General features: G+C 39.9%; 1 protein-coding gene across 4 annotated transcripts in view; it reads right to left on the bottom strand.

Annotated features, from left to right (window-relative positions):
* TFDP2 (transcription factor Dp-2) overlaps nt 1-15,557 on the bottom strand; it is a 46,024-nt gene that overhangs the window by 8,672 nt on the left and 21,795 nt on the right. For 3 of the 4 annotated variants that reach the window (XM_063132171.1, XM_063132169.1, XM_063132170.1), the window contains exons 6-10: nt 9,668-9,830; nt 8,340-8,486; nt 7,848-7,916; nt 5,751-5,902; nt 936-1,102 (exon numbers count right to left, since the gene is read on the bottom strand). In XM_063132171.1, coding sequence (XP_062988241.1) covers nt 936-1,102; nt 5,751-5,902; nt 7,848-7,916; nt 8,340-8,486; nt 9,668-9,830 — 698 coding nt within the window. The remainder of the gene's footprint in view (nt 1-935; nt 1,103-5,750; nt 5,903-7,847; nt 7,917-8,339; nt 8,487-9,667; nt 9,831-15,557) is intronic. The other variant, XM_063132172.1, reaches the window with a different exon arrangement.

Here is a 15,557-nt window from a genome sequence, read left to right as displayed (position 1 = left end):
TCACTTTCCAGAAAGGGTTTAACTTCTCATATGTGAGGAGAGGCCAACTGAACCTATTACATGGAGATTATGTTGCGCAAATACAGTACCTATATTTCAATATGGTTTCCTATTATGTAGAAAGCCTAAGTATTGACACAAAAGTGAGATGTGAAATTTAGTACAAATTGGGGTGGGTGAACCCCTCCTAGTACAGTGATCAACTTCAATAGTAGCTCACCCTTTATTACATTACCTTCCTGTATCTCCGCCTTGCCTCATCTGTTATTTCTAAAGAAGCTAAACCCTATCTGTCACTTTCAAGATGGTGGGCACCAAGCAAGGTTTGGAGCATCCCATTTGTTTTTAAAGTGTTCCACAGAGACACAGGTTGTTTAGCAGCAGGTACGTGTTTTTAAGCTTAGCTATTTTTTGAGATGGTATATGGCAAGCTTCAGTTGAACATACATAGTGAAATCTGCTTGTGTTTGTTTCAGTTAAATGAAATTTGCTTCCAACCAGAAGAGTCTTACTGCAGCCAGTCAACCTTGCCACTGGCCCCTTTTCTGGTTCTTCCCATTGGCTAGTATCCTAGTTTCAGATACTATCTGTCACATACCCTTTTCTTGTCAGGATATTTGCTAGTTTCCTGTTCTGAAACTATGTAGCATACCATTTCATAGGGTTTTAAAAATATGTAGACACACCCTTAGTCTTAAGAAGCAGGATGGAAGTAGGAATAATAGTCCATTCAAGCACCTTGGTTCATTTACACATTCTGTAATCTCTAGCTACAGAAGGTTCATTTTAGTGCTACCATTAGTTGTGCAATCCTGCCAGCTTTCATAAATCACTTAGTACTGCCATCCTCATGCAATCTGACATCATTAGAAATACTTTAGTATGATGAGACTCTACATTTAATCAGCAGTATGCAAAAACCACAATTAGCTTACCTGTAACATAGCTTTCTAACGCTTTAGGCACTAGTGATTTAGCAGTTCTTAGGTCTTCTGGTGAGCATTTGCCTGCCTCTAGGCCAAGAGACATTCCCATACGCTTCAATACTTCAGTGTCCTCATGGATTTCAAAAGTAGTATTAAAATTAAAAAGATATTCAAATCTGTAGGCGGGGAAAAAAGTGAGACTATTTCCTATGGAAGCTTAGCTGCATTTTCTAAATTAGATGCTAGTAAGTGTCCAAATACAATTACACTCACAGGATTACCTCATGAGTCAAACATGTATTTAAAACATAACTAGATTCAGCAAGAGCTCTGATTGCATTTGTGCAACTGCCATCTCAGCAGGTACAAATCATTATATTTCCCAATTAAAAACATTTTTTCCATGCAAGGCAATAGGAGTCCATAAACCTTTCTCCCTCATTAAACAGATTCAAAGTTGAGGAAACATTTTGTTTAAGCCAGAAACTTTTCTTGTACTAAACCCAATGGATTTTAAAGGTCATCCAAACGGCAGCTTTCCTCTTCAGTGTAAGTGCATTTCATCCCTACTTTAGCCCAGACTATATAAATTGGTGACAATTCATTTTACAATAGCTTATCATTATTTCAGGAAAATCTGTCCTTTAATCATTTTTAATTATTAACCACCTTTATTATTATAGTTTCTAAAATAAAACATTATACGCACATAGTCAGTATTACTAGCTTATCAGTATAAATCATTTTAGAATTGCAGTAACTTAAACATACATATTACATCAGAGAATGTGTGTGCTTTACTTTCCCTTGCTTCTGGAGTTAATCACACAGGGCAGGAGGAGCACTCTGAGCAACAAATATTAAAAAATTATTGAAAACTAAATTTCTAAACGTCAACTGCTAAATTAAATTTGTAGTCATGTCAAGAGATACTGTGAAAGTTACCCATTTATTCTCACCATTACAGAAACATAAATGGATGAGATAAAAATAAGCACAATGTAAGTACCAAGAACTATAGACACTGGGCATCATAAATGGGTTCTTCAAGGTAGTATGTCTTTCATATAGGAGATGATTATACATAGGAAAATCACACAAATTCTCCCAAAGGGATTCTACATAGCCTTTGTTAAAAGGCAGCAAATCAGGCCAAAATATTCTGCAATCAAGCTTCTTGATATTCTAGTTAAAGAGAAAAGACATGTCGCCTGTTGCCAGTACCATTCGTCTGTACCAGAGGCATCCTAGGAGCTGAAACAGAAGGGTCCATAAGTATCTGACGGCCTCAGTAATCAGCCCATTATTTGCTGTTGCCAATCTGCTGTCCCTCCACCCTCACCCCCCATTCTCCTGTAGAGGTGGTTGTGGGAAATGAATCTCTTGCACAGTCTGAGGATGGAACATGTTGTCTCTCCAGACCTCATGCTGGGTTGGGACACAGTCCAACAGCTTGAGACTTGAGTACCTTAAGGACTGCCTTCTTCCATATGTTCCTCCCCACATGCTCTAATCGTCAACTGGGCCTACTTCAAATCCCCCAGCTTCATGAAGCTAGGTGAACAGCCATAAGGTCTTGAGCCTTCCTGGTGGTTGCACCCACCTTGTGGAATGCTTTGTCAACAGAGATTCATCAGGCCCTGACACTTTACTCTTTTAGGCAGTACATTAAAACATGGATCTTTAGGACGGCATTTAATTAAAGCCCTTGAGATTTTACAGCCTTTATGCTGAACTACTATTTTTATGTTACTGTCGTCTACTTGGATTTTTAAGTTTGTTTTAAATATTTTTGATCTTGATTTGAGTGCTGAGTTCTCTTTTGGGGAAATAGTCATAATATAAGCTTCTAAAACAAATACATACATTCTTTTAAAAAATCTCTTCAATTCAGAGTATATGCCAGGCTACAAAGTTATCAGAAGCATCAACCCATTCTTGCTACTTTCAAAGCACAGTGGGCAGCCAATTCTTAGGAGAAGGGCAGGATCATTCACTCATCTACCTTATGGTAGATTCGTGTTTGTAAATGGGGAGAGAGGCTCTTTTTCCCCAAGACCAGCACCCTGTGGGTGAATGATTCAGTCCTCCTTTTAAGTTTAGAAATAGAACCACAAAGAAAGACTACAAATGACCAGGAACCCCATTATACCATCTATTATTCTAGTCAGCTCTTACATTGTACTTGAGATTATGTGGATGTTGCCAGTGGTATTTAAGATAGAGGGAAGTCCAATGTGGACAGCTTTAAATTCCAGAATTTTGATAGATCAACTTCTCCCACAGATTAACCAGCTTCCAATGTTGCTACAGGTTATGGCAGAAACACTGAAATCTCTGAAAATAGTTATGTGTGCCAACAGAAATACATAATTGTGATATGCAATGTAGCAATTGCCAAACGTGCATGTATTATACAAGCAGAAGCAAGTCTTAAGTTCAACAAGCTCTCCATAATCTTTGGTGCATTTTACATCTGCCTGACATGTTTCAAGACACTGCAAATTCAAAGAGTAATCCACATACTGGAGATGCTGGTATGCTTGTAGAAGAATAAATGAACTGGTTCATAATAGGCACCCACTTCAGCTGATATAAAAAGGATACACTCCTAGCTGTTTCGGAGAAGTATAGGAATAAGATCAACGTAAGTTTTTAAAAAGAACAAGGAACCCAACCACTTTTCACCTGATCCAAACAACCCCATATGTGTGAAAGGTTATGTTAAATGAAATATTGTGACATAATTTGTAATTACTAATATATTGTACATCAAGTAGGGTCAAGTAGGGTCTTTCCTTTTCCCCCTCCTCCTCCTCCCTCCCAATCCCCTTTCCTTTTGTGTCATGTCTTTTAGATTGTAAGCCTGTGGGCAGGGACTGTCAAGAAATACTTTTGTAAGCCGCCATGAGAGCCTTTTTTGGCTGAATGGCGGCATAAAAATCCTTAAATAAATAAATAAATAAATAAAATAAGTAGCATTGTGCTGTCCTGCATTTTCAATGAGAATTCTATATATGCTTTTATGTTCTTTATGTTTTAGTTCTTAAGTAAAATCTTCCTTTCTAAAGTTCCTTGACTGTTTAATCTAAAGTATCCTAACTGGCATAAAGTTCATTGAATGGTGAAATATTAGAAGTTGTAGCTATGAATTGCTTTAGTGATTTATCGCATTAGTGAATTATTACTTCTGGGGTGTGGTCCACTGCTCATAGGTTATGAAAATATATTTACCCTTCCTTTAAACTGTCATGTCTGAGAACAAACACTAGGTCACAAATTGCTTCCAGTTTCATGCTGTTGTCAAAGATAGTGCTTCCTTTTCCTTCATTATCTACATCCTCCAGCTTATTGCCAACATATTGAAATAGTCTTCTGTCCAGATGTCGAATACAGCTGATAGACCTTTGAAATCATATTTATTAACTTTGGATTGCCAAGCCTTGTTTTGCATTTATGTATTCCAAATGAGTTGTATTTTATTCTGAGTTATGGACTGTGCAGAAAAAGCACACATAGCTTCAAATACAGCTCCATGTGTCTTTCACACAATATAACATAAATGCACCTTATCTTTTGGAGAAGTTGCCTTTTGCTTCTTTCTGTTATTCAGCATGAACCTGGCTGGACTTCTTTGCCTATTAAGTCTATGACAATGTACCACGTCCTTCTAAATTGTTTTATGTTGTTTTTCAAAATTTCTCACTGGAAGTTTAAATAACTTCAACTTTTTGATGTTTTTGTATTCTTTTAGGCAGAATATGCAGTTTCTTCATTGTTATGTGGTGCGTAGTTTTTAAACTGTAGATGCAGTTCTCGCTGTTGCTATTCAGGAATGAACTTGTGCTACAATGTTTGCTGCTTTGGAAAATTAACCCCATTTCTCTTTCTTAATGGCCTGACTCAAATGGGTGATAGTCTATGAGGAAAAAAGATATCTGCAAACTGAAATGAGTGTTCGCATGCTGTAACTTTCCTCACTTAATTGAGAAATTAGTTGACTAACTTTCTGTGCTTGAAATGAGCCCAAACATAATATCATGGAATCCCAGGCCAGGTGTTCGCTTGAGGCCTAAACATTTTATAATGCTGCCTAGGATTTCAAAATACTTCTTCAGCCATGTACAGGCCTACCAGATAAAAACATGATGCTGATGCCTATAAGTACTGATATTACCCATACGTAACTGGCTCGGAATACACATTTCTCTAGCTTGGAATGCTTGACTATATTATGAATTGAGCACCATTTCCCTGAGATAATCATCTCTGGTTCAGAATGCAACCAGAGCTTCTGAACATTTAGGAAGGAGCCCAGATGTGTGTGGACTTCTCGGGTGTACTCTCTGCACATGCCAGGAGACCTGGAAAAGTGATGAGATTTGTGTGTTCTAGCTAAATAGAGCAGAAAGCAAGAGAACCTTCCTCTGAGATCAAGAAGGGAGAGGTCACTTGCTTTGTCTTCATCCCCAAATGTAGATCTCCAAGGAGAAAGACCTGCTTGAGAGTGGCAAGCAGATTTATGAAAGCCTGCTAAACCCGTTTGCAGCTCAACTTACTGCATTGTGACCATTTTGTTCCAGTAGTTTTTTACATCAGAACCTTCTACGAACAGATGTATTTGAGAAGAAATGGCAGATCTCTTATTTAGGTGTACACACTCTTTTTTTCAGCAAGAAAAACTGGGAAATCTGCAGTTTACTCATATTCTCTTAAGATAAATCTGGTAGCAAATTGATGTTTTTTGTTTTTAAGAAAAAAGGTTCTTAGGGTTAGTATAAAATAGAATGAACAAACTAACATGTGTTTCCATATGATACTCACTTGTCAGAAGAGATGCTGCAATCTATAATTGTTTTTTTGCTTGTGTTTATTACTAGAAAAGGCAGTTGTATTGTAGAATTAACAAGTGGGAGTCCCTGCGTCTGATGCTCACTTTGTTGATTTCTTTGTACCAAATTTTTGAAAGCAATTTGCTGTAGCAAGAAGTGAAAATGATCAGATTTAAACACAAAACATCTTTCCCAAGTTATTGCCTAAGAATTTAATAACAATGTCAACACAGACCATTCCTGAAGAAGCCTAACCTGGACCTGGATGATGTTAACAATTATAGGCAAGGTGCTTGAGCGGGTGGTTGCAGGACAACTCCAGGCACTCTTGAATGAAACGGATTATCTAGATCCATTTCAATCGGGCTTCAGGCCCGGAACGGAAACTACCTTGGTCCTTTTCTGGGAGAGGGACAGGGGGAGTGCGACCCTGTTGATTATCTTGGACCTCTCAACAGTTTTCAATACTATTGACCATGGTATCCTTCTGGATAGGTTGTCTGGGCTGAGAGTTGGAGGCACTGTGTTGCAGTGGTTCTGTTCCTACTTTGATGGCCGATTCCAGAAGGTGGTGCTGGGGGATTATTGCTCTGGGCCATGGCATTTAGGCCATGGGGTTCTACAGGGCTCTATTTTATCCCCTGTGCGGTTTGCGGTTTAACGTTTACATGAAACCGCTGGGAGAGGTTATCCAGAGATGTAGGTTGAGGTGTCATCAATACGCGGATTACACCCAGCTCTACCTCTCATTTTCATCAAACCCAGGTGAGACAGTGGCTGTTCTGAATCAGTGCCTGAGCACAGTAATGGACTGGATGAAGGCCAATAAACTGAGACTCAATCCAGACAAGATGGAGGTATTGTTAGCGGGTGGTTCTCCTGTCCGGCTAGGTGATGTTCATCCTATTCTGGATGGGGTTGCACTCCCCCTAAGGGGTCGGGTTCATAGTTTGGGTGTGCTCTTGGATCCAGGGCTGTCACTTGAGGCACAGGTGAACTTAGCGGCAAAGAGCACCTTTTATCAGCTAAGAATAAAATGATATACCAACTGCGCCCTTATCTGGATGGAGATAGCCTAGCTACAGTTATCCATGCTCTCATAACCTCTCGTTTGGATTACTGCAATGCATTATACGTGGGGCTGCCTTTGAAAACAGTCCGGAAAATTCAACAGGTACAAAATAGGGCAGCAGGTTTGCAAACAGGGACTGGCAAACAAGACCACATCACGCCAGTCCTTTTCCAGCTTCATTGGCTGCCAGTCCAGGTCTGGGCCAGATTCAAAGTGCTGGTATCAACATTTAGAGCCCTAAATGGCTTAGGGCCAGGCTATCTGAAGGAATGCCTCCTCCCATATGTCCCTAAGGTCATCCTCAGGGGTCCTTCTCTGTGAGCCCCTGCCATAGGAAGTGAGTCAGGTGGCTACTAGGAAGAGCGCCTTCTCTGTTGTGGCACCCCGGCTGTGGAATTACCTCCCTAAGGTGGTTTGCCTGGCACCTTCACTATATTTTTTCAGAAGCCAAGTGAGGACCTTTTTATTCTCTCAGCATTTTAACAGCTATAAACTTAATTTCAACTTTGCTGTTTTAAATTTGTATCTTAAAGGTGGATTTCTGCACTGCTGCTGATTTTATCCTGGTTGTGCTTTTATATTGTATTTTATATCATGCTTTTATACTGTTTATTTTATACCTTGAATGGTTTTAATTTTTGTGAATTGCCCAAAGAGCTTCAGCTATTGGCTGGTTTAAAAATGCAACAAATAAATAAATAAATAACATTGGGTACAGCACCACATACTAGGAAAGATGACGTTTTAGTATTCCAGCAACAGTAGGTTTTGAAGTACAGCATGTCAAACTAAACAAATGCAAATTAATCACTTAGTAAGCTGATGGCAGATAGAACATGATATTGGACCTGTGGCTCAGTTCTGTGTTCACAGGTATTTGTGACAAACTGGCATGAATTCTTACAGGTCGTATTAGGATGTAGGCTATATTTCAAAAGGGCATACAACTTAAGTGGATGGCAATAACATTTCATTAGTTTTGCGTGCAAGTAGTATCTTAAATTTTGGAAAATCTACCTGCAGTAGAAGTTCTTGCAGCTGAGCTCTCTTCTGTTTTATTCGTTCTATACGTCGTTGCTTCTCTATCTTCAAAAGTAATGTGAAATTAAAGATAACAATACAAAAACAGTAGTTATATAAATTAGTGTGCATCTTCCTCTAGATAAACCTGAAATCTTTTGTGAAGGCACCAACTGCAAAATTCTCACATTTTAAATGCCATCACGACCTTTTGCCTCACATGGATTAATAAATGGAGTGGGGATGTCAAAGTACAAGTCAAATAGTATTTTAATAAGAGACAGCGATAATCAACTGGCAGTCTGCATAGTGATTTTGATTGCGCTCCAAATGACTATAGAAATTTTAATCAATACATGATATAAATGCACTAAAATATTCTTTTACTATAAAGTACTGTACAAATAAGAATGTAACTGATTGGAATTCATATAACCCCCCTTTTTATCAACAATGTTCACCAATATACATTTTCTACCCTTTACTCACCTCTAGATTTTGACATTCTTGAGCTGAGTTTGTAGGAAGACCTATCCATTTGATTTCTTTTTTCTCCTTTGAAATAATGTTCATTGCCATCAAAACATTGAGGGCATCATAAACTCTCCGTCTAATATTCTTCTGATCATAAGCCTGCTTAAAATGCAGCATTTAAAAATACATAACAAAGTTTCACCATACAGCTTGAGTTATTCCTGTAGGCAGGTTACTACTACTTCTCTTTTGCCACCTTTCTTGTTTTTAAAAAATCAGGACTACGCAAATTTGTTCATAATTTTTTAAAACTATCCCCCCACCCCGTTCTTTTGCAAGTGCGCAAGATCCACCTGACCAATATGTGAAGTCTTGCTGGGTCAATTATCTTGTATGTTTCAGCTGTGAAAGGGAGTGCTGGAAGTAGAATAGATAAAATACAAGGAACTTGACAAGAGGGGGCTCCATATAGGCTAATTTGCGCACAGTTGTGAAGGACTGGTGCACCATCCAGTGATGCTTCAACATATTTTTGTGAACCGCCCAGAGAGCTTTGGCTATTGGGCGGTATAAAAATGTAATAAATAAATAAATAAATAGGATTGTACGGAAAGATAGGAGACTCTGTTACATTACCCCACTCTGTTACATTACCATGAGCCCCACAAAATATGTCAAGGCAAACTCAGGAAGGCCTGAGATGTAATACAGGAGTTGGGAAGACATTGTTGTTGTTGTTGTTGTTAGCATTTGTATACCGCCCCATAGCCGAAGCTCCCTGGGCAGTTCACATAACATGCAGCCAGAGAAGGGATTTGCTGAGTCACTTTGTATGAACAAGGCCTCTGCTCACACAAGCTGTCTCTGCCCCATTTTCAGGCATTCCCAACTCCATTATAGTCCTCCCACACTATATTCTAGGCCTTGTCTGAGCCCCCACCCACCACAGAGTAGGCTTTTCAGGGGCACTGCAGTGGTGAGGAAATTCCCATTGCCTAAACAGCTTTCACCAATGTAATTTTTGTATATTCCATTATAAGCAATTGTAGCTTTTCATTAGTAGGAAGCACTTCCACACCTAATTTTCACTAATCCCTCTACCCAGTTCAGCCTCCTGTACCTTTGGAAATACAGCTCCTGAGGACTGAAGGACCCTGTGTGTGGGGTGGGTGGGGGACGACAGTGAAAATCAGAAATATTTGCTTGAGTGCTTTTCACTAGTGCAAAGTAATAACTGGATACAACTCAAAATGTTTATTTTTTATTGTAAGGAACAAGTTGATTGCAACAAGCCAGAACAGTCAAAGCAGAGATATAATACATTATTCGATACTTCTACTTACCGAATCTGCAGCCAAGTGGCTATTAGAATTTGTAAACTCTGATACGAGCTCATCTGCAACTTCATTATAAGATGTTGTCCCTTTACGTTGGACCTTTTCACATACTTTCATTGAAAAATGCCTCAGACCTTTTCCATTTTTATCTCCTTTTTTGCTTTTTTTACTGTGGAGAACAAAAATTCAGATCTTGAGTTGACAACAAATTGTTGACTTTTCACAAGAAGTACTGTCTCTTTTCTGCAATATATGAAAATGGTTTATTTGTGGGGAAATCAAAAATGAGTATGTAATGCTAGAATCAGACATATGGTTTTAATTTCAACCTTTATTTGATTTGAACCCTACTTTTCTTCCAAGGAAATTGGCACTTGAGCCGTTTAACAATCATAAATAAAACACGATTAAAACAATAATAAAAACAAATGCACTAAAACACAACTAAAAAACAATAATAGAATAAAATCAGCAACAAACCGAACAGATACACTTGCACACCAAAGGCCTGCTTGAATAAAAAAATCTTTGCCTGCCAGTGGAAGGATAGCAGAGAGGGAGCGAACCTAGCCTTCGTCAGCAGCATGTTCCACAGCCTGGGAGCAGCTACCAAGAAGGCTCTCTCTTGTGTCACCACCAAACATGCCTCTGAAGGCAGCAGTTTCAAAAGAAGGCCATACATCTCAAGACATGGGCAGGCTCCTATGAGAGAAAGCAGTCTTTCAGGTAGCCTCTAGTTCTTCGTGGTCTCTGTGCATCACACATATGGGCTCGGCGCCTGCGTGAAGCCCCGCTTCGGCAATTTTCTATAGCTAAAAGGCATTTTGGCGGGAAACCCTCCCCTCTCTACTGCGCATGTGCAGGAGGGTTCCCGCCCAGAATCCCCAGTTCTTCTTTGACCGTCTTGCAGACAGCCTCATCGGGAACAACGCTCTTAAAAAACGCTATAGGAAAATGGTCTGCATTTACCACTTTTGCCTCTGAAAATGGATTTTTACCCTCAAGCTGCTCTATTAATCACATCCTGTCCTTTTTATTAATGTTGGTTGACAGGGGTTTAAAAGTTTCCAAAAAGTATATTTGGCATCTATATCTATGTTTCATGACCGTATTGAAGGTCTTAGTGTTTTCTCCCATCCTACGGTTAAACGTTTCTTTAAAGGTTTGTTAAATCTAAACCCACCAGTAAGAACATTTTCACCTTCTTGGAGCCTATCAGTGGTCCTACATGCACTTTCAAATAAGCCATTTGAACCTTTGGCAACCACTGACCTGCGCCTCCTGACTTTGAAGGTGGTTTTCTTGGTGGCAATTACGTCTGCAAGACATGCCAGCGAACTATGTGCATTAAGGATAGATGAACCTTATCTCATCTTCCATCTTGATAAAGTAGTACTTCGTCCTGATGCTCAATTCCTACCTAAAGTTGTCTCCAGTTTTCATGTCAACCAAGACATTATCTTACCAACATTTCTCCCAGCACCTTCATCTGCGTTGGAAAGGACCTTGCACTTATTAGATGTCAGAAGGGCTTTAGCTTTTTACAAGGATTGCATTGCCTCTTTCCACCAGTCACAACGCCTGTTTGTATGTCATGGACAAAAAAGGCTTACCAGTATCAGCTCAGAGACTCTCTTCATGGTTGGTGCAATGTATCATCCTAGCTTACCAGTTGCACAAGTTAGACCCCCCGACTTCAGTCAGAGGGCACTCTACCAGAGCTGTCTCCACATCCTCTGCCTTTCATCGTGGTGTCACGATCCCGGAAATATGCAAGGCAGCAACATGGGCCCGACCGATGACGTTTGTATCACACTACAAACTGGACGTCAGGTCACGGTCCGACTGCTCCTTTGGCAGAGCCGTGTTGTCATCTGTCTTCACCTAAGGACACCAACCCTCCTCCGGTGAGTAAAGCTTGCTAATCGCCCATATGTGTGATGCACAGAGACCACGAAGAAGAACGACAGGTTGCTTACCTGTAACTGTGGTTCTTCGAGTGGTCATCTGTGCAGTCACACAACCCACCCACCATACTCCTCACTTGGTGTCCATCATTTGTTACTAATGCTACTGCTAGTACTTTTTTCAGGTACACCTACAGGTGTCTATATTCCTCAGACGAGGCTTTAAGTCTCATAAGAACTGGGGATTCTGGGCGGGAACCCTCCTGCACATGCGCAGTAGAGAGGGGAGGGTTTCCCGCCCAAAATGCCTTTTAGCTATAGAAAATTCCCGAAGCGGGGCTTCGCGCAGGCGCCGAGCCCATATGTGTGACTGCACAGATGACCACTCGAAGAACCACAGTTACAGGTAAGCAACCTGTCCTTTTAATATTTCTTCCTTCAATATGTGCTTTGCAAAGAAAACAACCACAACAAAATCTTATCCAGTAAACCAGGGACAGAACCATGGCACCTGCAAGTATCCCCGAATGCATTCAACAGACCCCCACCAATGTCCCTCTTACTCACCCCACCGCTGTTTCTGCTTCATGCCATACTCCGCAGCAAGGAAGCAGGAAGTTCAGAAGTCAGCAGATCAGGAGACTAATCTTCAGATCTGCCAACTTCCTGCTTCCTTGCTGCTGAGGTGTGAGCGGAGGGAGGTATAAGGCTACATTTGATGTTAAAATATGAGGAAAATGCTATTTGACACCCAAAGGAAACAGAAGCTTTGTAGCAGACCTTCTAGACAGATTAACACTTAGTATGAGTTTTTCAATAAAATATGGATTTTGTCTTCTGAAACGAAAAAGTGATAGTTTCCAAGAACAGTGTTACAAAGTTTCCATTTCTACCAGCATCCAGTAAATGCTGGCTTGGGCTATACATGGAAAATTCCTGACAAAGTTCAAACACATATATTACAGAATAATTTCATTATGAATTGCTAAATACTTCTTGAGAGAAAAACCTCTGATGAAGAATACAGATATTAGAAAATTACAGTAAAGAAGAAAGCAAGTACTACTTGAAGCCTAGGATAAAGGCCTCAACAGGCATACTTCTGTTGAGGATTTACACAACTTTATTTATGACAAGAGTAAGCGTAAAAGTCTTCAAGAGCAGAGGGTTCTAGAACCAATCCACTATCACCCTTATCCAAAGGCAGAGTTTCCAAACGTGTTCTAATTCAGAGAAGAGAACGTGATTAAAGGAGGCTGAGAACATATGCCAGTGGCTCATACTTCTACTCTTTAAGGCTTTAAATGGCCAGTTAATGAAGAACACGCTCTTCTGCAACTAAACCTCACAGAGGTTGTTCATAAAGTGTGGAGCTGTAGCAATGTGCTCTGCACCATGGCTACATGAATCCTTACTTTGAGTAATGCCACCTCAATTGTAATCAGGGGGGGAAGTTCAATGGGGAAGATGAGAGAGGAGCCAACAGAACTTCTAACAAGCTGATAAAAGCAAAAAATGACAATCCTTATGGGTGGTTGATTTAGCAATCGTTTATCAACAAATACATACAGGCTGCTTACTTGTAAATAATATTCCATAGGCATAGAACCAATAAGTGCACAGGAAACCACAAAGAAAAACTGAAGCAAAACAGGCTTAGCGGCCAATTCTAAGTTCTGACTGGCAGTTGCCTAAGCTCTGCTTGGGAACTGGCCAACCTGTCAATGCAACTTCAGTGAAACTGTGACCTTGAGCTATGGTTTTATTAGCTTACCACGGAACAACAGGGCAGAAGCGTAAGCAGACACATCTCTTTAAGTGGGTTGCTATTTGTCTTAAATATTTAAAAATAAAATAAAAAGTCAAATGTCTGCAACACATCACTGCTACCCTGGAGCAGGGCAGACAAAATTTATTAGACACAAAATAGTTATTTACTTATTTAATTTATACCCCATCTTTCTACCAGGAAATGGCACTCAATGTCATCATTAACTATTATTAACTTACAAGAGAGTACTTTGATATGTAATAATTAATTTATAAGGGACTTTTAGTTTGTTAGGAGAAAGTGGCCCAGTTTGGATGATCACAACTTGGTGTAATAATCCAAGATACGTACAATCCTTTGATTCCTTTCTCTCCTCTCTTTGCACAAGTCATGATTAAATCAGGAAGTCTCTAATTAACCACAGTTGATTGTGTCTGGATTGGCAAACAATGGGCAATAGAGCACTTATCCAACAGGGTACTTATGCCCCTACTGACTCTCCTGCACCCTGTGGATTTCCTTTTACTAGCAGTGCCCACTGCTTATGCAAATGACATTTAGCGCTTCCCGAGACAACCTAAAATGAGTGGAAACACTCATTTCTGGAAGGAGGCAGGTTGTCGGACCTTGCATAAGGAAGCTCTGCTGACCTTCCTTCTTCCAGAAATAAGCGTTTCCATTCATTTTGGAGCTTCCTCTAGGAAGTGCTAAATCTACCTTGTGTAAGTGGCAGGTCCCACTTGTGCAATGGAACCAGCAAAACCCACTGCTTGTGGAAGGGGATCAGTGGGGCAGAAGGGAATCAGAGTGGGGTAAACAGCTCATTGGATTCTGCCCAATAGGTACCAAATTAGTCATTACTAACTTTGCATTGATTTCAGTGGGTCTATTCTAAGTATGACTAAGTCTGGGGCCAATCCATATCATTCAACAGATAAAACATGTTTATAAATACAATATGTTTATGATATTAACAACATTGTGGAGTATCCAATACTGCCACTGTGACTCTGCTCATTCTGAGACACCTGCGAAACCAACTGTTAGCACAGGAATGGGGAACCGCATCTGCCTACGGCCAAATTCAATTTTGGAGATGCTCCACAGGGGCAATTCTAGGGGTGGGGCCAAAGGCAAAATGGGAAAAGCCAAAATACCAGCATATTGTAGCTTGAAGTGCTAACTGCCAACAACTAAGCCTTACGAGAGGCATATCAACCTTTTAGAATGGGGTAAAATGCACAAAACTCGGTAAACCACACAACAACTGAAAATCAGGGGAAAGGGTGTTGGCCAGGAGAAGGGAATCCCAGAGGGCTAAATTGGGACCCCAGGATGGTTGGATCTGCCCCCGGGTCTGAGGCTCCCTACCACCATACTAACACAACAGGAATAAGTGCTTCCTAAAGAAACCCAGAAACAAAAGAAAACACCAATTTCTCCCATGGGACAGGTCTGCGGAGTGCCCTTTTATGAACTCTACTGAATTGCCCCATTTAGGAAACAACTATTTCTGCTGGCTTTTGACTGGTTCAGGGACCGCTAGCTTTCCTTTGCACTAGCAGTAGGTCCACCTAGTGCACAGGGAGAATTAAATACTACTCATTACCTTTGAAAAAGAGCTTCATAGAGCATTCTACAACTATGGCTCAAACCATGAGGTTTCATATTCCTAGTGAAGATGTATCACCAAAACTAGATTTACTGGGTACTGAACAGTTACACAAGCCCTGCATTATAAATATTTACCTTCAATAATTACAGATCTTATACAACTTTTTAAAAATACGTAGCTGGATTCAAATGCTATAAAATTTTATAGTTGTAGCCCCAAATTGTACAGTGATCCACAAATATCTGTACTAAAATAATCAGAAATGGGCCTGTGGGAAGAATTTACTTTTTATTTTTTATTTATTTATTATTCTCAGAAGAAAGGCATCAGTCACATTGCCTCCACAAAAAACTTCTGATGCTGGTAAACTGTATTTTCCAAATAAGAATTCAGATTTAAATATACATATACACAGCTCTAAACATTGTAATTTTATTTTACAAATGTAGATGAATGTAGGTAAAGAATGTATAACAGAATAGCACTTGGTATTACATAGTAAAATAAACTATTTCAGGGGGGCGTGGAAAACAAAATGATAGAATCATAGAATAGTAGAGTTGGAAGGGGCGTAGAAGGCCATTGAGTCCAACCCCCTACTCA

This window comes from Elgaria multicarinata, chromosome 8 (assembly GCF_023053635.1).
Source record: "Elgaria multicarinata webbii isolate HBS135686 ecotype San Diego chromosome 8, rElgMul1.1.pri, whole genome shotgun sequence".
Classification (NCBI taxonomy): Eukaryota; Metazoa; Chordata; class Lepidosauria; order Squamata; family Anguidae; genus Elgaria; species Elgaria multicarinata.
This window is presented reverse-complemented; position numbering and strand designations above follow the sequence as displayed.